This window comes from Homalodisca vitripennis, chromosome 8 (genome assembly GCF_021130785.1).
Source record: "Homalodisca vitripennis isolate AUS2020 chromosome 8, UT_GWSS_2.1, whole genome shotgun sequence".
Classification (NCBI taxonomy): Eukaryota; Metazoa; Arthropoda; class Insecta; order Hemiptera; family Cicadellidae; genus Homalodisca; species Homalodisca vitripennis.
In genome coordinates this window covers 57,351,485-57,376,191 of record NC_060214.1, presented here as the reverse complement: position 1 = coordinate 57,376,191, position 24,707 = coordinate 57,351,485, and the positions used below count along the sequence as shown (strand labels likewise).

At 32.8% G+C, this 24,707-nt stretch overlaps 2 protein-coding genes across 3 annotated transcripts in view; both read right to left on the bottom strand.

The window, feature by feature from the left end:
• Positions 1-8,941, bottom strand: part of LOC124367622 (proteoglycan 4-like) — a 397,427-nt gene extending 388,486 nt beyond the window's left edge. For both annotated transcript variants that reach the window (XM_046824589.1, XM_046824590.1), the window contains exon 1: positions 8,568-8,941. In XM_046824589.1, the coding sequence (XP_046680545.1) occupies positions 8,568-8,740 (173 nt within the window). In that variant the 5' untranslated portion in view covers positions 8,741-8,941. The remainder of the gene's footprint in view (positions 1-8,567) is intronic.
• A 9,301-nt stretch (positions 8,942-18,242) lies between these two features.
• Positions 18,243-19,885, bottom strand: LOC124367135 (phosphatidylinositol 4-phosphate 5-kinase type-1 alpha-like). Its single transcript, XM_046823788.1, has one exon. The coding sequence runs from the start codon at positions 19,774-19,776 to the stop codon at positions 18,271-18,273; it is 1,506 nt and encodes a 501-aa protein (XP_046679744.1). The 5' UTR covers positions 19,777-19,885; the 3' UTR covers positions 18,243-18,270.
• Between the last annotated feature and the right edge of the window lie 4,822 nt (positions 19,886-24,707).

The window sequence follows — 24,707 nt, the reverse complement described above, 5'->3', positions numbered from 1 at the left end:
GATTTTTGAAAGGCGGTCTGTTGAAGGACTTGCAGTAAATTTCTCAGTGTATTGTCCAAACTGTACAGACAAAAAAAGGTCTATTGACAAATTGTAATAAAATCAATGAAAAATATCAATGGAAAATCTGTAACTCTTTACGACTTGAACCTACGTCTTGTGCACGGTATGCGCAGCATTGGCAAAGGCCACACAGCAGCCCAAATCTTGTGTGGCACTCTAAATCTTCCTCCTCCTCCAGTTCATTATAGAAAAAACATGAACAAGTTTTAGGCACAGTAGCAGAAAATATGTGTAAAAAAAGTATGAGAAACGCCGTAGAAGAAGCAGTGAGCAGTAATGATGGGGACCGACATAACTTATGCGTTGCACTAGACGGTTCATGGCAAAAGAGAGGCCATGTCTCTCAAAATGGCATTCTTTTCTCTAACATCAGTAGATACAGGGAAAGTACTAGATGTATCTATCCTTTCAAAGTTTTGTAAATGCCCAAATAAGTGTGAAAATGTTCATGTAGTCAGCTGTAAAAGCAAACTATCAGGGTAGCAGCGGAGGAATGGAGGTCGCTGGCGCTTTAGAGGTTTTTCGGAGGTCAGAGCCGGAATATAATGTTCGTACCTCAATAAAATAAAAATAAACAAACTTGAATGCATAGGCCACGTGCAAAAGAGAATGGGAACACGTTTACTCAAAATAAAAAGTACGTCGGGTAAAACCCTCCTTGAAGATAACAAAATCTATGTCCGGAAAAGGTCGACTTACTACTGCTGCTGTTCATCAACTGCAAAGTTATTATGGACTGGCTATACGTCGGAACACATCAAGTGTAAGGGAAATGAAGCAAGCAGTTTGGGGCTGAATTTTTCCACGTCTTATCGACTAACGAACAACCCCAACACGAGCTTTGCCCAAAAAGGAGACGGAACGTGGTGTAAGTTCAACCAGAGCTTACTTGATAATACTGAGTATGATCATAACAAACACTTTCATTTGCCAAAAGCTGTTATGCTTGCTATCAAGCCAATATTTAGGGATTTGGCTGATCCTGAGCTTTTGCAAAAAATGTGTGAAGGGCAAAACACAAAACCCAAACGAATCATTGAACAATGTGATTTGGTCTGTAATACCAAAAAGGGTTTTTGTTAGCCTACCAGTGCTAAAATATGGGACTTATTTAGCTATAAGCACATTTAATAATGGCCTGATAAGTAGAGTACAAATAATGGATGAGCTTAAACTTTTCTCCTGGTAAAAATTTGGTTGCTGCAATGAAAAGCCTTGAGAATAAGCGACTCAAGAAAGCCGAATTAGCTGCAAATGAGCTTGAGAAGAAAATCAGGAAGGCTAAGGCATTGAAGAAAAAGAAAAGTTAGAGGACCAATTTGAGCAGGATGAAGCAGACAAACCAGCCTACAGCACTGGCAGCTACTGATGTTACCAAGTTCACTGTAGGTTAGTACAACGATTTTTTCAATCGTGTTTTCCCAAAAATTTGTATTTTCTAACTTTGATGTAAGTTTTTCTCAGGACCTGTTAAAGATATCTTTATGAAAATTTTCACTGTGTGTTTGTTTTAGTATTTTACTAGTCACTAACACAAGGATTTTGTAAAATTTTAATTTTTGGGCTTATAAAAATTAAATTTCTGAATTAAAAACTTGAAAATTTAACACAAGTTTTTAAAAAATTTGTAGAAAAATTAAAAATACAAAATAAACAAAAATCCTTGTGTCAGTGACTAGAGTATTACATGATTAATAAAATAAAAAATAAAACATTTCAGTGTAGGTTCAACATAACTCTATAAAAAATTACATATAATTAACATTACGGAGATAGGCGAACAGACCCCCCTTAAATCGCAAAACATTGCATCTTTATATATGGATAGAACAAAATGCTAAAATATGACAACTTCACAGATGAAATCTCAAAAGTATATATTTATTTGATCAATGAAAGTGACTATTTAAAAAGGATGAAAGTACAAAGAAAGCTTTTAATTAAAGGAAAGGCTTATTACACATTATAATGTATACTTTAGTACTACTATACCATTTTAATGGGCTTTGTTAACAAAAGTGAATGGCATAAACTGCACCTCAAAACTATACTCAGTATAGGACTGCTTTTCGCATGTAGCCTATAACTGTAAGATGTCATAAATAATTTTATTGATTATAGCTCCAACGGTAATTGATTAAACTAATTTCCAAATAAATCATCATTTTAAATATACATACGATCAGTACACCAGTCTATTCTATGAATAAATATGTAATCCAGATTGGTATTATCTGGAGGTCATTGTTTTCAGAAAAGTCTTTCTTACTGAAGACCTAAAAAACTACATTATCAGAAAGAACAAACTTTATTTGATTCACAGTAAAAATTACATGTCATTACAACGATCAGTTCTTTTTGTCTCCCTAAAGGAAGTGATATCGGAGAGAAGGAGGCCACTCTGTCCCTATCTACTATTTGTTATAGGCTATATCTATATATATAAAAATGAAACTGTTCGTGTGTAACAGCATCACTCACAAACGGCTGGACGGATTCGCCTAATTTTTTTTTTAATTTGTTCGTCTTGATCTGTAGAAGGTTATAGGATACTTTTTATCCCTTTCCCGATTCAGGATTCCGCCCCACTGTTTACAGAAATACCCGTAAGAAATGCATTGCAGCAAACATATGTTATTAAGTGAAAGAGTCTTTTCAAATTTTTAATCAGCTGTTCTTTGTAAACATATATAATGCGACAAAAAATTGTTGTTATTTTTGACAGTAACTAAGTAAACATAAATATTTTTGACGTTTCTATGTAAACAAACATTTTTTGACATTTACAACGAGATAGATACGTATATTAAACAGTGAAACACTATTTGAAGGCGCTAAGTTATGATGTATAATTGTCTAAACTAAATTTTTGGTTGAACTTAAAGGTTGAGTGGTAGACCACTTTGTAATAAAATACATTATGCATGTACAATACATTTTTGACATATTTTCTTGATCGTGACATCAAGGTAAAATCTACATCGGGGTTGGAAATATAATTTACTTCAACCAGAAATGCTCATACGCGGGCAAAACTTGCGAAAAGCGTGCGAAGCCGCGGGAAACAGCTAGTAGGTAGATAAATACATATTTATGTATTACAAATGTAAAAAGTTTACGAGACCTTACATGATCTAAGCTTGAATTTACGTACTATCTTGACGGATGTTTTCTTTTTTTCTCCAGATGTGCGGGATGGCGTCGAAGCCCACACAGATAGCCATGGACATTTATGGCCCCAGTACTTTTCCAACCTCACATCATGTGGCAGATCGTCCAATGTAATTTGACGTACAAACAGGAGGACGATATGGGACATGATCTGAGGTCGGGAAAGTAATAATAAAAAATGCTCCTGGCCATCAAAATATGCCATCCCGCACTTCTGCCGAAAAAAGAAAAACATCCCTCGAGGTACACAAATTCAAGCTCAGATCACGTGAACACTCATAAAAAAACATATTTATGATAGCTAATCTAAACCTACTTATATGACCTACGCATATTAGATATTAGTTAGATAGGGACAGAGTGGCCTCCTTCTTGCCAACATCACTTCCTTTGGGGAGGGGTAATTCCATGTCAGTTCAACCAGGCCATCTCACCCACCATCTCAGATTTTGATGAAACTTGGCTTGTTTATTCTACCCATGAAGATAAGTCACCATGCCAAATTTTAACACTCTACCTCTTACCGTTTCCTTTTTATAGCCTTTTAAAGCATTGCATTTTCGCAAATTCTAAGCTATGGATATCGCAACATGAAGGACGCTTACGTCTCGAAAATAATTTGTAACTTTTTTATTTACCATTAAATCTCCATGAAAATTTATAGGCTTAATCTTAAAACAATGAAGATTCTAGGAAAAAAAATACCTTAAACCTCTAAGTTAACCTACTAGGGCTGAAAAAAATATTTTTTTTTGTCTCATAATAAAATGTAATTTTCACAGTGAGACAAATAAAGTCAGTTTTATTTAATAATGTAGTCTTTTTATGTCTCCGGTAAGAAAAACTCACCTTGAATTTTAATTGGTGAGCTACAATCGCTAAAATGAGTGTGTATGTCAAATTGATTTCATTCAAACTAACAAAAACTTTTATGACATTTCAGTGGTTAACCAAGTACAGTGTACAGGGAAGACTGTGTAAGTCATGCACAGTGTGAAGAGTAATAGAAGGGTTGAGCACAACAGAATCATGTGATTTGGAAACGATCTTCTACAGCAACTTATGATGAGCATGTCAAGAGAAATTATTTATAATTTGTAAAAATCATAATTTAACTGTACAAGAAGTTGTTGACTTAGTGGGTACCACTGTGGGATGCACACTTTTTTGAAAATTTGTGTCGTTGCGTTAGTGAAATTTCGTACAAATTTTACACGTTTGATTGGTAAGGACACTCATGACGAAACCAACCAATGCCAATTACAATAAAAATTTCCTTGAAATATATCATCCAAATAAAATTGGTTTATCGACTATGATATTTATAAGAAGGTGTATATATCTCTGCACATAAAACATACTCTTGATTGTCTCTTTTTCCCGTAAAATATCTTTCTAGTTTTTTTTTTAATATATATCTTTACCATATAAATTAAAAAATCCAGTTTTCACCTTTTTTTCAAATCAGGGAGTTCCCACAAAAAACTCTAATATTTAGTACAGAATTTGGGAATAAGCTAATATTTACTTTACCCAGGTTGCACGAAACAATCTAAAAATACTTTTAACAATTTTGTAAATTTGTAGTATAATTTCATTTCCACCACGAATGTTTAAGCGTTCGTAAAAATTGCTATCATAGCATAAGCTAATTGAAATTCCCATTGAATAGTCCATTAAACAACAGACTTTTAAGTATTTGTGATCAGACTTTCAAGACTTTTTATATTTACTTAATAGATATTGATAGCTGTATGCATTACTATACAGGTGTTCCAAGAGTTAGTAATTCCTTTTTTAAGGTTTTTTTCAAATTTTTAAGGCTTTCCATTCTATCTTAACTGTTTTCTGTTTGTTTTTGTATTTATTTTCTACTTGAAAAGACAAGAAATAATGTGCAGCAGTTAAAGTAGGCTAAATATTTACAGACTCTGATAATGGGTGACTAAATAATAAATTTTTACTAAGATAATCAAATAATATGGATGGTAACTAGAGTATACAGACACCAGCACTCATTTTAAAAGAGTTATAAAACTTATTACAATCGATTGACATTCGCTCATTACAAAATGATAATTATTATATATATATATATATATATTAATTATTTAGGAGCATCTGTTACCCAATTCTGCCATTTCGATGATCACTTGGTACGGCTGCAGTAAAATGAGCGGCCACCACAACAATAGAATCATTGTTATTTCAATCTAAACTACCGAACAATACAAAACTAAAATGCCAAACCGAGTTACGTTGTTGGTATTTCAAATTACAGTAGTTATAGTTATAATTCAGCTACGTTTTCATATCTAGAAAAGTAATAATTTTGATTTAAAGGTATAATTAAAAACAGGGTAATGTGTATTTTAAATGGAACAAACAAAGCAGTGTAAAACTTACTTACTTTTCAATGCTAGCCTATTATGAAGGATAAACTTAACATGTCTGACAGCTTTTGACGCAAATAATGCATGTTCATCACCATTATTTTGCACCCATAAGCCTACTCAAATATCACATTGTAAGTTATTTTACTTTGCTTTTAGTATAAACAATTTTGTTATTTAGGCCAATATGGTAAACTACGATAAGCGGACCTGGTTTTTATATCGATATTGAAAAATGATATTACTTAATTATAACTATCAATATAATGAAGCGATACTGATTTTTGAACAATAACTAACTTGTATCAACTTTAAACACTTTTTCATATAATAAACATATGTTTTTTTATAAACATAACACAGTCGTAAGCTCTTGGAGGACCGTGAAACAAGTTTTAAAATGTAGTATATCAGCCGATCTGCTTACTGATCATCTATATGAGTATTTGTATAGAAGAGAAGTACGGTTTTCTAGAGAGGATGCTTTCAAAAACTTCTTGAAAACGAGTAATCATTGCTATAAACACCGTGAAACAAGTTTTAAAATGTAGTATCTGCTTACTGATCATCTATATGAGTATTTGTACAGAAGAGAAGTACGGTTTTCTAGAGAGGATGCTTTCAAAAACTTCTTAAAAACGAGTTATCATTGCTATAAAGGGGAAAACATAAATAGTTACGAATATTTTGTATGTAAACGTTTGTTGTGTTGTTATCATTTCATTATTATGGGTAGGGTACGATAAGCGGACCCTGTTTTTTATATCGAAATTGACAAACGATATTACTTAATCATAACCATCGATACTGATTAATTGTTTTGAACTATTAACTTAAATAATCTATATCAACAGCTGTAAACACTCCAAAATAATACACGTAGGATAATATTTCAATTTTACATAAGTAATTCTGATTATTAAAAATGGCAGTCAATTTTAGAAAACTACACGAAGCTGCTTTTTCGTGGCTTCAACATGTTGGAATCGTACCGAAAAACCCATTATGTGCAATTTGTGGGAAAAAAACAACTGTAACTGTGAGAGGAGTAAATATGGTCGTCTTCGGTTTTCCTAATTTTGGTTATAATAATTTGTTTGGTCACTGTAAATATTAAGTTCATATTTTAATTTAAAACATATGATTGTTATTGAGGACTCTAGGTACTTTTATATCGATTGATATTCTAGGATTTGAGATGCGAATATTAGGTATCGAAGACTATATTCTTCGATATAAAAACCGAGTCCGCTTATCGTACCCTACCCCATTATTATTATTTATGAGATTTCATATTTCTAGTTCTAATTGTTTGTTTGATCATTATAACCCCTTTATTATTTATGAGATTGTCACTATGTGTATTATATTATTTACGTTAATTTTGAATGATTTTTATTATGACTATGGATATTTTTATGTGATTGACAGACTCATATTCGATATTTGATTAAATATCGATGATTATACTAATCGATATAAAAAGCTGGTCCGCTTATCGTACTCTACCGAGTAATATATAAAAAAGTTGGCAATATTTGTAAATGATTATAATAAGAGTGTTTTTGTATTCAATATTTTGGGTACTTCTAATTAATAATTTGGCTTTTTGATTAGATTATCGTGGCGGCAGCTTCCTATACTCCAGCCCTTGTTCTTATTATAAACGAATGAGAGCAATATTAGCAGAATAACATGTCAGAATTATAATTTTATAATTACCGGACCCTCTCCTAAGGTAGTATTGATACTTTCACAAACCAATTATTTCAGCTCAAAAAAGTGTAATGTTTACATTAACAATCTAGACCCGCTTTTATCAATTTCGTAATTAGTATGTTTTCATTTCCAGAAAGAATTATTAGGTGGTCTTGATCTAGAATTGCACAATAACTGATATGTTTGAAATTTAAGTTATATGAACCCAAATATGTAATTCATGAATCTCGGTACTGTGGGGAATCAGGGTTTTTGAATGGGGAGAGATAACAAGCTAAGGAGGGGTAGGCATTAGTGGAGGGGATAATCCTGATACCAATATTCCCATAAGAAAAGTACAAGGAATTTTAAATACCAGAGTAGGGCTACCACTGCATATGAGGATAATTGAAGATTTCTTTCTTATTTTTTACAACAGTTTCTTCCTCTACTGTGTTGATTATAATTTTTTCTCCATGCTCTAGGTCTTGTTTACCAATAGTTATCGAATTAGCACATCTGGTAATTAAATTACTTTTCCTGTTTCGTGATTGGTCAGATTTTGCTGCGTTGTACATTTTAAATAAAGACGTTCTTTGTGTTTTTTTGTATCACTAGCCATTTTGGTATTTGAGTTATGTTGTGTTTGTATGATAATAAGCTTAGAGAAACTTCTTATATTTACAATATGTGTAGTAGTTGCTCTAGTAAGTTTTTGGATGATGCTAGAATGACGTTTATATATTGTGTAGTTTTCAGTTCAACATGGAATTTTACATTCCTTTTCTTTGTGCAACAAATGTGGAACCCATTGTCCTCTAGCTGAGGATATACTGATGTTTTGTTCTTTTAGACGGGTCTAATATGGTTAGGAAAGTTTGTAATATTTAGTGAACATTTTGATCAACCTTTTGAAATTTTATATATTACTGATCGGTACTATCTTGAGGGATGTGTTTCGTTTGTTACCTTCTGTGCTAACCCGCGCAAATGGCCGGAGGCATTACGGTTAGCCTGTTCAAATACTGATTTATTGCCTTTTACAAGATTAAAAATCTTTCCAAGTTTAATTGTCATTGGATATTTGTTTAATTTAAAATTTTAAGCATTTTCTTTTGAAAAAAAAAAACAAATATTGTTGCTAATTTTTTGTAAACAATTACAAAAACACTAACTCCCTGAAATTGAATTCCTAACTAAATGGAAGAAGTTAGGCCACCTTATCATTAAACGTTATCCTACCTCTGTTCTAAATATTGCAAAGCCCAATCTGCTACTGCACCAACTATTTCTTCCTCCAATAAATTGTATCCAGGTACTTTGACAGGAAGCTGATCGCTGGGATCAACTGTCAAAGTAAACGTATCAAAAAACTTTCTGTAAGCATCTAAATAATCTACACACACTTCACTCATGCCTGTAACAATAACCACACAACACTATCACAATAGTAACAAACTCAGAAAAGCTGTAATGGCACTGAGTAGTACACTTCACAACACAAACATAACCCGTACGCTTGCGAAATAAAACAAATCAATTATTTTTTATTTTATCTAAGAACTGAATGGCAGACTATTGTTGTGATGCTACGGTCCGTTAGCAGAAACGACTTCTGTTCTGTCTGTTTCAGTTTCAGTTTCATCGACCTTTGTTTGGCCAAAAAAAACTTGACAACCACAACAGCTGGTACATTTAATAGACAGGTTAGCCACATCATATTACATGGGAAAACGAAAAGAATTTATTGAGTGATTTGTATTATGTTCTTAATTAATTACTTGGTTTTCTAGTAAACATGAAAAATCGCTATATGATTGTTTCAGTGGGTCAATCATAATAGTACGAATAGCTTATTAGATATTTTGAATATGCCTAATAACCACGAAGTAAATAGTTTTAAGCCTAATTTGACTACTCAGTAACATAACCATATTTTTTGCTATAAAAATGACGATGTTGCGTATCATTTCATATTTATTAAAATTTATCAAAATCAAATAAACTGATCGTACAAAATCCTTTAGAATAATGTGTTCACTCTCCTATCACGTGAATAATTAACGTACATCTATTAGCGGATAGAAAAATTTAGATAGCTACCCTAATTTGAAAATTCATCACAAACTAATCAGTTGAGCTACAATAATGAGAGTTGTATTAAAAGTTAGTTTGTTTATTTCTGCGTTTAGGCATATAAAGCAAACGATAACCTCAAGTTTATAACAACGAAAGCAGGTACCATACACACAAAATTATTGTTGCAACTACGCCCTCGGTAGACTGTGGGTAAACTACTAGTCTAGGAAAAATCAAGTAAGTATTTCAATAGTACCTAGATATAGTCTTTAAACTAATCTGAAAGTTTAAAAACGACATAATTCAGCATTAAAAAGTTATTTACCAAAATTTCTTAACCTAACCTAAGAGAGGCTAGATTGGGGTTACTTTGGCCGGGCGTATGATTGGCCAAAGTTACACCAAGGCAAAACCTAACTATAATGTTTTCTTTCATTTATTGTTGTTGGTTTTTTTTATATAAGTAATAACTAAGTGTTACAGATAACTAACTTAATTTATTTGGTTTCAGATTAAGAGTTTGGAAGTAGTTCTACAGCAGCAATGCCTAGGAATTACACACAAAGAATCGGCAGTCGCAAGTACGCCCACTATTCTGCGAACACCTTAAAAAATGTCTTGATGACATCAATATAGGTAGACTGACTCAAACAGCTGCCTCTAATAACTATAATATTCTTTGAAGCACAATTAAAAATAAATTTAAAAAGTGTTTCAACAAAAAGCCTGGAAGGCCAACTGAGTTAAGTGAAGAAGAAGAAGAAAAAGCTTTTGCATAGCATATAAACAAAATGGCTGAATTTGGTTTTTCCCCATGAATAAGGAAGACTAAGATTTATACTTTAAGGCTACTTTGACAAAACTGGCAGAGTAGTAGGCCATTTCAAAAACAATCTACCCGGTATTGAGTGGGTGAGAGCTTTTAGAAAACGACATCGCACACTGACTGTGCGCGAATGTAGTAACATTAAAACTGTGCGAGCAGCAGTTGACGAAGAAACTATATTGAAGTATTTTGACAAAACTTATACCGAATCAATAAAAAATGTACCACCCCACAATCTGTGTAATTATGACGAAACTAACCTCAGAGACGATCCGGGTTAGAAGAAAGTCATCTGCAAAAGAGGCGTGAAATACTTGGAACGTATTATGAATTCAACTAAGTCATGCACATCCCTTATGATGTGCGGAAATGCAGTAGGAGAGATGTTTTCCTCTACGTGGTACACAAATCTGACACCCTTTGGTCAACTTGGACTGAGGGAGGACCAGATGGTTACAGGTACAACCGAATAAAGACCGGATGGTTTGATATGACAACGTTTGAGGACTGGTTTTTTTTAGTGCTCTACTCCCAAAGTTGAAAAAAAACAAGAGTGAACTAAAGTTTTGATTGGGGACAACTTGTCCTCACACATTAAGTATGCAACATCTAGAGGCTGTGAGGTGGCTTGAATATTGAGGTAAACATACAAACCTTATGAGAATAAGAATAAGCCTTGCTCACATGACTTGATTACAGATTAATGAATTCTTATTCTCATAAAGTTTGTATGTTTACCTCCATATTCAAGCCACCTCACACAGCCTCTAGATGTTGCATACTTTTCCCCTATGAAATCAATGTGGTGGAAAATTCTAACATCTTGGAAATAGTCGGAGTATGGAAAGAGTATGTCAAACATTCCCAAAGTGTGTTTCCGAAGCTCTTGAAACAACTTATTGATGTTTTGTATGCAGACAAATCGAATAATGTTTTTTCTGGTATCAAAAAATCTGGAATATTTCCTCTGAACAAGGACAAAGTCTTAGAACACTTGCCTCAAAAGACTGACACAAGTTATGTTAGTGTCTTTATTGAACACATATATAAGAAAAGAGATGATCTAATAGGACTTAGCGAAAATACAGAGAAAAAAAATTAAGAAGTTACATGTTCCAGGAAAAAGCATTTCCTATGAAGACGTGGTACAACAAAAAGGCGAACCTTCCAAAAGTACCGGTACCAAAGGAAAACCCACAGCAAATAAGAAAAAGAAAATCGATGTTGAAGGTTCTAGTGAAGTCTCAGACAACTTATCACTTCATGAATATTCTGACACTTTAAGTGTGTCAGAAAGCGAAGATAAATGAGCTCTCGAAAGTGTGGCAAACAGCACTGGTCATCAATGACTCTTGAACAAAAAAAGCATCTTAATGGTGATTTTGTTGTTATCTCTTACAAAAAAATTCAGTATCTAGGACTCATTTGTATGTTTCTAGGTGAAGGAGAAGAAGGCATAACAGTGGATTGCATGGAGAATAAAAATAAATGCTGGATCTGGCCACAGAAGAAGGATCACCTGGTGTACAACTGGAATGACATCGTATGCAAAATCAATCCACCTAAACTTTTAAACAAAAGGGAACATTTCTCAGTTTCTGAACTTGATGTTTTTACCTAAATATAGAATATATTTATGTTGACCCAACTCTAAAACTAACTAAATATAATCCTTATTATTTTGTTTTTCGTTTCTCTAAATTAAATTTCGTAAATTAAAGATTTTGTCTGATGCTTTGACCGATTATTTACACTCTTGTGTCATTGCTGCATTGGAGAGGTTACTTTGTTCTATTCCACATTTAACAATGTTTTAAATGATAAAATATCATGTGGCCAATGTTACCCCGACCCTTGAATAACTTTGGCCACTTAAGAAGTCAGGATGAGGGATATAATACAGGACTTGATTATGAGATAAGGGCAGTAGTTTAATTCAATTTATAAATAAGGGTCACTCCAAAAAGGAATACTTGACCTATGGTGATGTAAATTGGGGATAAATATGTTTGAAGTCAAGAAAACCAGTAGGTCTAGATGAAATACCAAGTGTTCTTAAAATTTTAATTAACATGTATTCTGATATTCAACTAGAGCTGTTAAGTGATTACTTAGTGGGAGTAGTCTTTCTCAAGATTTGGAAGAAACAACGACTCATACTTCTCAGAAAAAATAGCCACTGGACAGAAAGTCCTATAAACTGATATATCTCAGAATGGGTTGACACAAATATGTACAGTTTTTGCAAGGGGTTATCAACCACTAATGGCATAATTAAAAAGGATAGCTTGGCAGGTAAGCAAAAGACATAAAAAGAATTCAGTGCTATTGATAGCTACAGGGCCGTCCCCAGTATTTAATGCGCCCGGGGCAAATCATGCCTTGGGGGCCCCCACATAAAAATTACATTTCGTCAGTACAGCCATACCAAGTGATAAGGAATTTTTGGAAATTGTTATATGTAAATAAATACTCCAGTTTTCTGTGTGTAACAAAATACCAAATATATTATATATGTACATTTAAACATGTTTTAGAATAGATAATAGAATATTGAATAGACCTATATACATAGATATAAAGAAATTATTACTTTGGCTCTTTGGCATACAATACTTTTGTGGAACTTTAGGGCTATTAATAGTAGTAACAGATATAAACGCAATGCATAACTATTTCAATCTTAATGTCATAACTATTATTTACCTTTGACAGAGATAGTTTTATTTTTTTAAAGAAATCTTCTTGGCTTTTGCCAAGGGATGACAGTCTCTCCTGACACATTGAAGAACGCAAGTAGGTTTTTATTAATTTAAACGTACTAAAGTTTCTTTCACAACTGGCAACAGATATGGGAATAGTTAGAAGGATTCGAAGTGCAATCCATAAGTTTGTGTATAGGTCCTTTCTGTCTGTCTTCTTAATCACTTTTAAAACTTGTAATGGGGTTGCCTTAGCTAGGCTTACTTCATTCACAATAGTTTTGACATGAAGAAGTTCCTGATAAAGTTCTTTTCCACTTATGTCAGAGGTTTGCCCAAACGATAGGTGTTTCTGTAAATTTTCACAACATTCCTTCAAATCTTCTGCGTGAGGGAGTTGTTTAAGATCGTATAAGAACCCCCATTTCAAGTTGTGGTTTGAAAACTGAATCAACCTTTCTTTTAGGGAAGCCTGCATAATATCCAATAGTGGGTAGAAAACGTTTCTTTTAAATTCTTCTTCTGGGGTTGCTTTGTAGTCACTTTTACTTTCATAATCAAAAAGTTTATTTTTTGTTCTTTGGCGTTTTTCTTTAAACAATGGTTCCATGTCAATTTCACTACAAATCTCTTTGGCTTTTGAAACTGAGTCATTTAAACCGTCTTTACGAAAATCATCTATGAACTGTAAAGTTTTTTGCAGCAGATTTGATGTTAAAGCAATATCAGTGCTTTTACCTTGTAAGGTTTTACTTATCAAGTTTACCTCAAACAAAAGATCGTGCCAAACAATAAGGCAAACCAGAGATGAAAAGTCTTCCATGTGAATTTGGAGGGACTTAGCTTCAGATGAGATTGTAGGGTCATTGACAGTTTCACTCAGTTCTACAAGAGCGTCAAGGACGTCTTTGTACTGGTATCGAACGGCAGATACAGAACTTATTCGAGCCTCCCATCTTGTTTCACAAACCTTTTTCAAAGTTAAACCTTTAACATGGTCACTAACAACGCACCAACGTTTTGGAGATGACGCGAAAATAGTGTAAATCCTTTGAAGGATTCCAAAAGGTAGAGTAGACTTGACGGATGATCTGGCTCCATCTGCAACAACCAAGTTGAGGCTGTGGCATCCGCAGGGTGTAAATACAGCTAAAGGATATTCTGAGGATATTCGTGATTGGAACCCTTTTTTTAGCTCCTGCCATGTTTGCGCCATTGTCGTACCCTTACCTGCGGCAGTTACTCATGTCCAAACCACATAACTCTACCTCTTCTGTTAACAATTGAGTCAATGCTTCCCCTGTTGACTCCTCAGTAATCGTGTAGCTTATAAAACTTTCTTCAATAACAATTTCACCATCGATCTTCTCTTCTTCGTGAACATAGCGAATGGTGAGAGATGTTTGTTCCTTATGACTTACGTCTGGCGTACAATCCAACATAACTGAGAAGTACCGTGACAGCTTTATTTTCTCGATTATATTGTTTTTCACCTCCTTTGCCAGACAGTTTATCAACTCATTTTGAGTATTGACACTTAACATTTGAACTCGATATTCACTCTCTTCAATGCATCTTAAATGTTCCATCATAACCGGATCAAACTCTCCTAGTAACTGGATAAGGCCAAGGAAGTTTCCGTTATTTTTTGTAAAAGGTTTTGTTGAGTTTCCACGAAAAGCCAAGTTGTGTTCTGCTAAGTAAATAATAATAGCAATAATTCTTCTTAGTATGCTTTGCCATCTCTCGGCTTCTTTTTGTATTTGGCCCATGAGCTCAGTATCAATTGCTGCATTTTGGTTGATTCTACGTTCAGCTTCAATCCATTGCTGGATAAACTTAAAATGCTCAGATGACGTTTCGTGAGATGAAGCTCGCTCATGAAATTTTTTCCAATTATTGAATCCTTGCTTTTTGCCAAAACTTGAGTGTGGATTATTGTCAAATAAACGACATGGAAAGCAGAACACTGCATCAGAAGAGCAAGAATAAACTAACCACCGCTTTTTCACTTTCTCGCCATTTTCTGCGTGGCGATATTGAAAATCATTTGAAAAATGACGCTTTTCACTGTTTAGTGGATAGTCATCATTACTTTTTTTAAATGACGGAGCACCCCTTGTTATGATTTCATCTCTCTCTCTGACAGTTAAATTTTCAGGCCAAGTTGACGGGTCATTTGAAAAATTTTTATCTTGGTAGTTTAACATTTCAACAGTTCCCTTCTTAAGCTTGTCACTGGTTTCCTCCTTCAGTATTTCAGCAGTCTCCTCTACCTCAGTTAAAATTAGGTCTTGTTCACATTCATGGTCGAAGTCCTGGGTATTTGAAGTAGCGAGTATAGATGAAGTAGGTTGTTGGGTAGTGCCCTCAGCTATTGTGAAGAATTTTGTCAACTTGGGTACTTTACTTAAAAGAGCACTGTGAGCTAATTGACTGTCTTTTGTTAATTTTCGTCTCTGAGCACCTGATAGTTTTTTAGACATTTTAATAAAATAATCTGAAATAAAATGAAAATTCTTCAAAAAATTATGCTTGTTTACTTAAAATGAAATTAAAAAATAATGTTTAAATCTGTTGGTCTACATGTTGCGTAGTTTTTATGCCTACGCTACGACATGCAAGCTAGAGTGCACATAGTACCTTGGTCGAAACAACATTTACATAATTATTACCAATACATATGACAACCAACACGTATTTAACTACCACATGTCTGTAGCTTTTGTATATGTAGGTACTAATACAATACGAAGCTCACCTCTCACGTACACATTCGCTTAATTTCACAGCTCTAAGTCTCTACAAACACTAAACACACGAGAGTAGTTAGCAACCTAACCTATATGGTGTAGACGCAATGACAGTGACAGTTGGAGTTGCGAGTGCGGTGTTGCCAAATGGTCTAAGTTGTTTTTGCCGCGCGGTGTTGCCAAACTTAACTTACTAAAAATAAACAGTATTTTTAAGTATATGGTTCAAACCAAGTTCTTTTTAACAAATATTAAGGCACCGGATTGGGGGTTTGTATGTATATAGTAGAATATCGTTGAAATTTTGTTTTACAAATTTAATATTGACTATGAGTAAGGCACCTCCTAGCCGCGGCGCGGCGCCCCCTTGGCCGCAGCGCCCGGGGCGACCGCCCCGTTCGCCCCCCCCTTCGGACGGCCCTGGATAGCTATAGACACCAATAATGCATTTAGTTCCCTAGGCAGATTAACAATTCCTGTTTAAGAAGAAGGTACGTTCCATAAAATATACAGTGGAGTTAAAAACTATTTAAGCCAGTGGACCATTGTTTTGAGAAAATAGCAGGACAATCAGCAAAAGCGACATTCTGCTCCCTTTTCTAGAATATTTTTGTCTATCCTGGAGATAAAGCTGTCAAGAGGAGCCAAGATTATAAGTTTTCAAGATAAAACATTATAAGTGTTGAAACAGCACAGGTGGACATTCTAGCAATCAAATATAAATATAAGAAAAGTCGGAGTGGTTTAGCAACAACAAACTAGAAATGGTAATCAACAAAATGAATGCAATTTTGGTGACAAGGAGAAGAGTTTATAAGAAACCACATCTGGCCACAGAAGGAACTTCTATGAGAGATCAAGGATGTAGCCAGCAAGGAAGTCCAAGGGGTCTGGACCACCGCAAAATTTTCAGTATTACTGACATGTATCAAACAGGCCAAGAACTTTTTAAGGAACAAAATGGGGCCTTACTCTTTGTCCACTACAGGAAAATATCAGTTGACTGGACCTCCCCAAAATTTTTTCCTGACTATGTTTTTGGTAGACTGCAGTTACTTACTTTAAATGAAGCTGGACAGAACACTTTCTTTCAGGCTCACACATACATGATATTAGAACATGACTAATACTAAACCTAGATAGACTTACACACATGGAAAGGAGGCTGCTGGTAAGTGTCATGTACTCAATGATGGTTTATGCAGCCCCAGCTTGGGTACAAGCACTATAAGAAATCACACAGGTGGACTCTGCAGACAGTGCAGAGATGTGCATCCCCAAGGATGATCTCTAGAGAGTTGAGAGAAGTTGAAAACAAGAAAAAACTAGCTTTAAATAGAAAAAACAAAGGTCCAGCTGGAAAAGAAGAGATTCAATCAGTTGATCATGAAATAAGTTAAAGCCAGCTATAGTGAAACAGCCTTAAAAAAGAACTCCATAAAATTAATGTTAAATATATCCGGTGTAAATTAAGTCCTGATATGACTGGATATATTCCAAACGGATTGCGATATCTATGTAAAAACTTCACCATACCTATTAAAATGCTTTTTTGAACTTTTTGAAGGATAAAAATATTTCCCCTCATTTTTCAAAGGGGTTAGAGGGGGGTGGTCACTTGAAATTTTCAAATTACAACTCCTATCTTGTGACATATCGTATTAAAGGTATATTCAATATAAACACAATGAAATTAAGAAAGCACTTGTACGCCGTTTATAGCTAAAGCTATGGGCAAATAATGCAAAAAAATAGTCTGTAGGGCCAATGCAAATGTCTTCCGCATATCAACACAATGCATGCGTAATATCTTTTAGTAAGACTTTGAGGGGCCCAGCTTATTTCTGTATGTAGTATATCATGTTTCTGGTGTGAATAGTTTTGGTAAGAGGTGTCTTTTTCCTAGATGTCATTACAATTTAAGGGATTATTGGCCCATAACTTTTGCTAGGATCCTTGTAGAAATGTTTTGTTCATGCCATTGTGTTTCCATTGAATGGACCTTTAAAATTACATGTCACAAGATAGGGGTTGCAATTTGAAATTTTAAAGTTACCCCCTTCTACCCCTTTTCTGAAAAGGGGGTTACAATTTTGCTACCCACTTAAAAAAATAAAAAAAGATATTATAATTCAATAATAAGATAAATTAGTTTAAATTAAAAATGTTTTATTTTAGACCTAACACAAGAAATGTCATAAAAATAATCAATAAACTGTTAGTTGAAAAACAATTTGTGTAACCATAAACCATAAACAACTCAAACAGTTTAATTTTTGTAATAAATGAGTGACTTTTATTAATTATTATTAGACTTGCTGTGTAAACTTTTTATTATATTCAAAAAGTTTGAACTTTATTCATTAATCTTTTCATGAAATAATTATGATTATTATAATTTACAACACTCAAATGTGTTTTTTATTTATGTAAGCTGGTTTAAATAGCAAATTTTGAACCAAATTGTTTAGAGGTTCCAAAGTTTATATTACAATAATTAATAATATCCCTGATTTAGTCCATACCCAAAAAAGTGTTAGCATTGAAAAATAAATTATAAAGATAGTAAAACTGTTTATTACCCACTATGGTTTTGATCGAAGCACAGCTTTCTTTTTAGCAGTTTCTGAACATACAGGAGTAGTTTTAAACACAGTTTTCGTGATGAAGTCTTGGAATCTTTGGGAGTAAAACCTAGGATTGTGTACAGAAACTGTGTCACTGTCATAGACTATAGATTTCCATACATGTTCCAATCTTTTTTTCAGTTTGTAGCTTTGAAGAATATCTATAATCCCAACAAACAACAAAAGGTTTTCTCCATTTGCTTGCCGTGCTGGTACTCCTGTTAGTGTAAATTTTTTTTCAATATCACAGTCGACATTATTTACCTCAAATGTTGCACAAGAAGTATTTTCATCTTTTACTTGGATCTCAGAATCTACTGAAATGATTTCGTTTACGTCATCTAAACATCCATCACCAGATGCATTTATTACGGTTTCTTTTTTTGAACCGACTCCTTCATTTTCATTCTGAGTTTCTTCTCTCTTAGCTTTATCTAAGTTGTGTATACCTAAAAGTAGGCTGTAATCTATGATTTGGAAACTTTCCAACACCCTACAATCTCTCTGGATGGCTTTTACAAGACTTCTGTGAGCTTCTGCCTCCAAAAATATTCCTTCAGGGTGGTGATTTATGAAATCAATGTCTTTAAAAGTTGGAGAAGCTTTTGCACACTCTTCTTTAGAGGATTTCCTATTAAATGTTGAACCTTTCAGGTCATATTTTTGATGAATCTTTAATGATGACGGAAGCACATTGTTCATTACCACTGTACGTACATTTTTTGAATTGCACTTATAACAATAAAGGCCAAAGAATTTTGGCAAGAGTGTTCGAGGATTTTGATTTAGATTTAAATAGTATCCTGGAAGAAGTTTTTGCAAAAATTCAGCTTCTTTATGTTGCATTGTTTTCATTATAAACTCGTCATTTTGAGTCACATAGAAAACTGAACCACTAGCTCCAGGATTAGGAAGCTCTTTTAGCGGATCCTTACAGAAAGATGACAGGAAATGATCAGTTTTGATGCCAAACAAATCTCTAAAGTATCTAAAAGCAACAGGAGCATATGTTTTGAGTGAAAACTCCTGTTGCTCAGCACTTTGCATTACCTCATCTGTTCGAATTATAGTAGACTCAACTGTCATAAAATCATCCATTAGCACATCTCTGTCAGGATTAGTAGAAATCATGCCTACAGACCTTTGAATACCTAATTGAATGGAATTCATAATTCTTGATGTATTAATATTTTTAAAAGACACTCCTCCATCACTATGCACTCTCCTATGTCCAAGCTTTCTCTCCTTCGTGATCTTTCGTGAAGTCTCTTTCTTCTCTTGATTACACTTATTATCGTTAATAGACATACTTTTTAAATACATGTCATATTGGCCTACAGAACGTTTTGAAACACCATCAATTTTTCTTATATCAATGTAAATTTCATCAGCTATGTAACTTTCGTTTCTTAGAATGTCTATTATATCACCAGATTCCATATAAAAAGAATCCCCTGAGCCCATTTCAGGAGAAAACTTTACATTTTAAAAATCTGAAACCACTAATATGAAACTTAATTTTTATTTTAACCAAAACAGTAAAATTTGTAATAACTATATCTGAATGTAAACACTGGAGAAAGAAAACAGTTATCAGCTGTTTTAATCTAATTTGATGGTCAATTTAACCTATTAACTAAACAATGTGTTCATTAATAGAGGTTTTGGCAAAAACTATGGAATTTATTATTAGGATAATGTGTTTAATATGAAGATTATTAAATTTTATCATCTAGCAATTAAAATACTATTCCATCCATGAATATTTGGGTACCGTATACATTTCAAGTCTATAATGTAATTGTTATGTTAATTTCATTTTTTTAAATAATCCCAATTATCTTTTAACTTTCACATTCTATATTGTATATTAATTTAAAATTACCTTTATGAAGATAATTATGGTACAACACTATAGTTTGAAATACACAAAGTTTTGAAAATAAATATCACGTTAATTGTTATTATAATATTTAACAAACAAGCAATTTAGTACATAATTTCAGTTAGGAGTGGGAATGAACATTTTATACTCTATGATTGTTCATGGTTTCAACCAAAAGTGGATATTCGTTATTTGGATATTTCCATATTTGTCATAGATAGATAGATCAAGTCATAAAAATAAGCTAATACTATGAAGAGCACTTTACCTTTTCTAAAGAAACACAATAAATGAAGATAACGCTCTATGGTGATGCCTTAAAACAAATCTAACTTGTAGCTTATAATACAACATTTCTTATAATACAATAGCTTTGATTGGAAATAAATCTATGATCATATTTTTATTAATTAGGTGAAATAAATATCTGAAATTAATGAAACGTTGCAGAAGGTATATCTTCCTCCCAGAGCCTTCTAATTTACTCCACATCCCTCCCATCATCCCCTAAACCCTCTCGATCGAAATTCTGGTGAGAGCAGAGGTGATTCAATCCAGTGATTCAAGATTTGGTGTATTGATCCTTTTTTCTTCATCAGAAGTTACCTCTTTTACACACTATATTGGGCTAACAAAATCTCCCAACATTACCACAACCTTAAGACAGGAAACCTTTGTGCAAAGATCCTTTTATGATTAAGTGCGGAGACAATCGTCTCTTTCCCTAAAACCTTGAGATAAATGAACTAGACAGCACACTAGACATGCACAAAGCTGCATCCAATGTGTAGCAACACAACAGAATAGTATGCATATAGTACTGGTCCCTTCCATCCTCTTCTGTATCTCAATTCCTCTCTAGATCTCAAAAATGTGATCTAGATCAAAAATGTTCTTCGTGATTGTATTACTTCAAAATTTCTAGACTATCTTCAGTAATCATCCTTCCTTTGTCCATATGTCTATAGCTTAGCTGATTGTTCTACTTGAGCATGATGGAACACAGAAGACTCTCTGGAAGGCCCAGAAGGCTCACGGAAGGCTCTATGTTCAGAGCGCCATCCGACAGCCAGACCTATGACTATAACTTGCTATAACTATAATTTGCTCAACACAATGCACAAGTTGTAAATTCTATTGAATGACTATAGATGTCTGAGTGGATTACCTTTGATCATGGTAACATCTTTGCCTTGTAACCACCAAAGGTACAATGTGTGTATTCAAATAAATCTAAAGTTTTAACAATACATTCTTGAAGCTCTTTTCTTATTGGAAAGTATATAAATTAATTAAACAAACTCTCCAATATTATAAGTTTTTATTTTTGTGAGGCCTTTCGTACTCAATGAGAACATCTTTGGACCCACACAACTGAATAAAAGTAATAATAATAATAACATAAACATTAAAGAATATATTAGGAAATCCCAAGAATAAAATTAATGAAGAAGAAAAATCTGGAATTTATCAAATTAATTGTAACAGTTGTGATTTAAAATACATTGGCCAAACAAAAAGAAAGTTACAACAGAGAGCTAAGAAACATAGGGCATGTTTAAAATACCAACAAGAAGAAAGATCAGCCATGGCAAAACATGCACTTCAAATTGGACACTCTTTTTCAAATGCAAAATTATTACAAAAAGTACAAAATAAAAAATTCCTCGATGCATATGAAACAATTTTTATTAAAAAAGAACCAAAATAATCTAGTAAACAATGAACCTGGGCTTTATCAAAATTAACTGTTATTTTATTTGATCTAACTAAATATCAACTTTATTTTTTATATATACATATAACATACTGTCCTGTCATAGAATATTATCTCTTTGTATTTTTAATGACATAATATGTCTTATTTAGTACAAATTGTTTAAGTATGTTATTATTGTTATTATTACTTTTATTCAGTTGTGTGGGTCCGAAGATGTTCTCATTGAGTACGAAAGGGCTCACAATGTTTTAACAATGTTTAAAAATATTAAAAATACTGCTTTTAAATATGTTCTATATTCTACCTCAGTATAGTTTTAAATTGTGTGTTTTGTTTGTATGTATTGGAATAAGTATAAGAATTTTATTCTACCAGAAAATATTCCCACAAAACCATTAGCACATCAATACAATGTTACAACTTTTGTAAACCATGAATATTCTAAAAGTCTTGCTTCATTCACAGTCAAATAGCCATCATCATTAGGCTTTTGTCGGTCTTAGCTAGTCTAGTTTGAGGTAGGCGATATTGTTACAACTTCTTGTTTCATAACTGTGAAAGTTTTTCCTTAGGATTACTTTATCTAAATTAGCTTGGAGGTAAAGTAGGCATTGTTGTATATATAAATAAAATAATGTCAAAATTTTAAAGCATTTGAAACGTTCTCTACAACTATGAAATCTATTACCTCCTACAAAAATTCTGATAGCTTTTTTTGGATGACGAACACTTCATGTTAATGAGGACAAGATCCCAAACCAATTATCTTTATCCTCAAGTTCACCACATAAACATTTAAATTGCAAAAACATTTGTACTAAGTTTACTTTTCACCAGTATAATTTGCTTATACCAATTTAAATTAGGATTGAAGGACAAACCTAAAAATATTGGAAATATATCTTCTTGTATCCTATTAGGATCTTCTGTGAGGCTAAATATTACAGTAGTTATCTTATCACTGTTTAAAATCAAGTGATTGGCATTAAGTCAGTTCTCTACAAAATTAATATTCAACTTATAGTCTTTAAGAGTTTGTTATAATCTTTATTTGTAGTTACTATAGCAGTATCATTAGCGTATAAAACAATACTTGCAGAAACATTCACACTCAGATCATTCACTGCAATTAAAAACAGCAATGGCCCCAGAATGCAGCCCTGTGGGGCTCTGTAAGTTATGGGGTTTACACAGAGATATATCTTTTTCTAATACTACATATTGAAATCTATTTTTTAAGCAAGAAGAGATGTCTTTTAAGTATCTAAAGCTATCCACTTAATATTGTAATATTCTAATGTTTTAATCAAAATGTTATGAGAAACTTGATCAAAAGCTTTGGCTAAGATCACAGGAAATTAAAGCAGCAAATTTTTTCTTTTTATAACAGTTCAGAACCATATTAACCAAAGAAATAACATCTTGAGCTGTTGATAGTTCCAAAGATTTTAATAACTGTTTAAATATGACTATTTCCATGACCTTAGACAAAAACCTGGCACATAGTAACAGGTTCCAGGTTTGTAACAGGTCTGCAATTTCTTATTTTATCCCTTTTACCTTTTTTAAAAATAGAATAGACTCTAATGATTTTTATTTCTTTGGTGGTTATGATATTACTAGGATAGCATGATATTGAACTTTATTTAATTTGTCTGTCAGGCAATGTTTATTGAAAACAAAGGGTCTAATATAAATGGAAAATTATAGTTATTGGGTTGTTTGATTTTTAAATTTATAAAAAACAACAGACAACACCACATTCACTTGAAAGTGATCAACACTAAATAACTAAGTTGGTATGGGATTTGACATAGGAGATAATAAAACCTAGAATTGAATGATCGTTACTGATCACTGATTATTTTTCTGTAAATATAACGTTACCTACATTTTTATTATTTTGACAATAATCAATTTCATTACATGTGTATGTAATACTGGATTTTCTTTTGCATGTAGAAGAAACACGTATTACATTGTAAACTTGTTTTATTTAACTAGATATTTATATTGCACATTACCACATCTTTTTTCATGCAAAAAATACACTTTTACTTTAGAACATTATGTTTTGTTTAAAACTTTTAGTTTAAATTAGTTTATAGATAATTACAACGTTGTTAGTAATGTGGATTAATGGGAAGGAGGCAGTAATAAAGTATTCTGATGTTTTATGTGTCTTATACTGCTTTGCAGTATAAGATACTATTTAGTGTTATAGGATACATCAGCACTCAGACAGGAATAAAGAGCTTTAGACTAAGTTATGAAATAATTAGGCAGTTTCATTATTCCAATATTTCTTATGAAGCCTTTGGTGAATTTTTAAATTTATTGAAAAAACCATTATTGCAGCTAAAACTCCTTATACATTTACTATTTTTTAAATAAATATAAAAAAACAGTAAATTTGGTTTGATTGTAAAAATTACCATTGTAAAAGTAACTATTCCTTGATAGGAACCCTATAAAAATGAAATAGGCCTATACATTTACTTACACAATTGTATTAAGATAACCTATGCATTTATATATAATTGAGCACTTTCATTTTCCCCCTTGTGGAAGGAATATACATAAATTTATAATTTATATATTTACGAAAATAATGTTTGGGCAGCATAGAACTTTTATCAGCAAATAGGATAATGTTACCATCAAATCTGCAGGGGCTGTAAGGAATAGGTATGGATGTCAGTTGAAATAAACAGAGATCAATATTTAGGGTAAAACATGTTTTGATCACTTCTGTCCTTTCCTATTAAAAGTCTTTTATTCCTTGTTTTG

Bases quoted from the DNA above. Each gene is read 5' to 3' on its own strand.
- LOC124367135 (XM_046823788.1), bottom strand. From the start codon at position 19,776: ATGGGCTCAGGGGATTCTTTTTATATGGAATCTGGTGATATAATAGAC.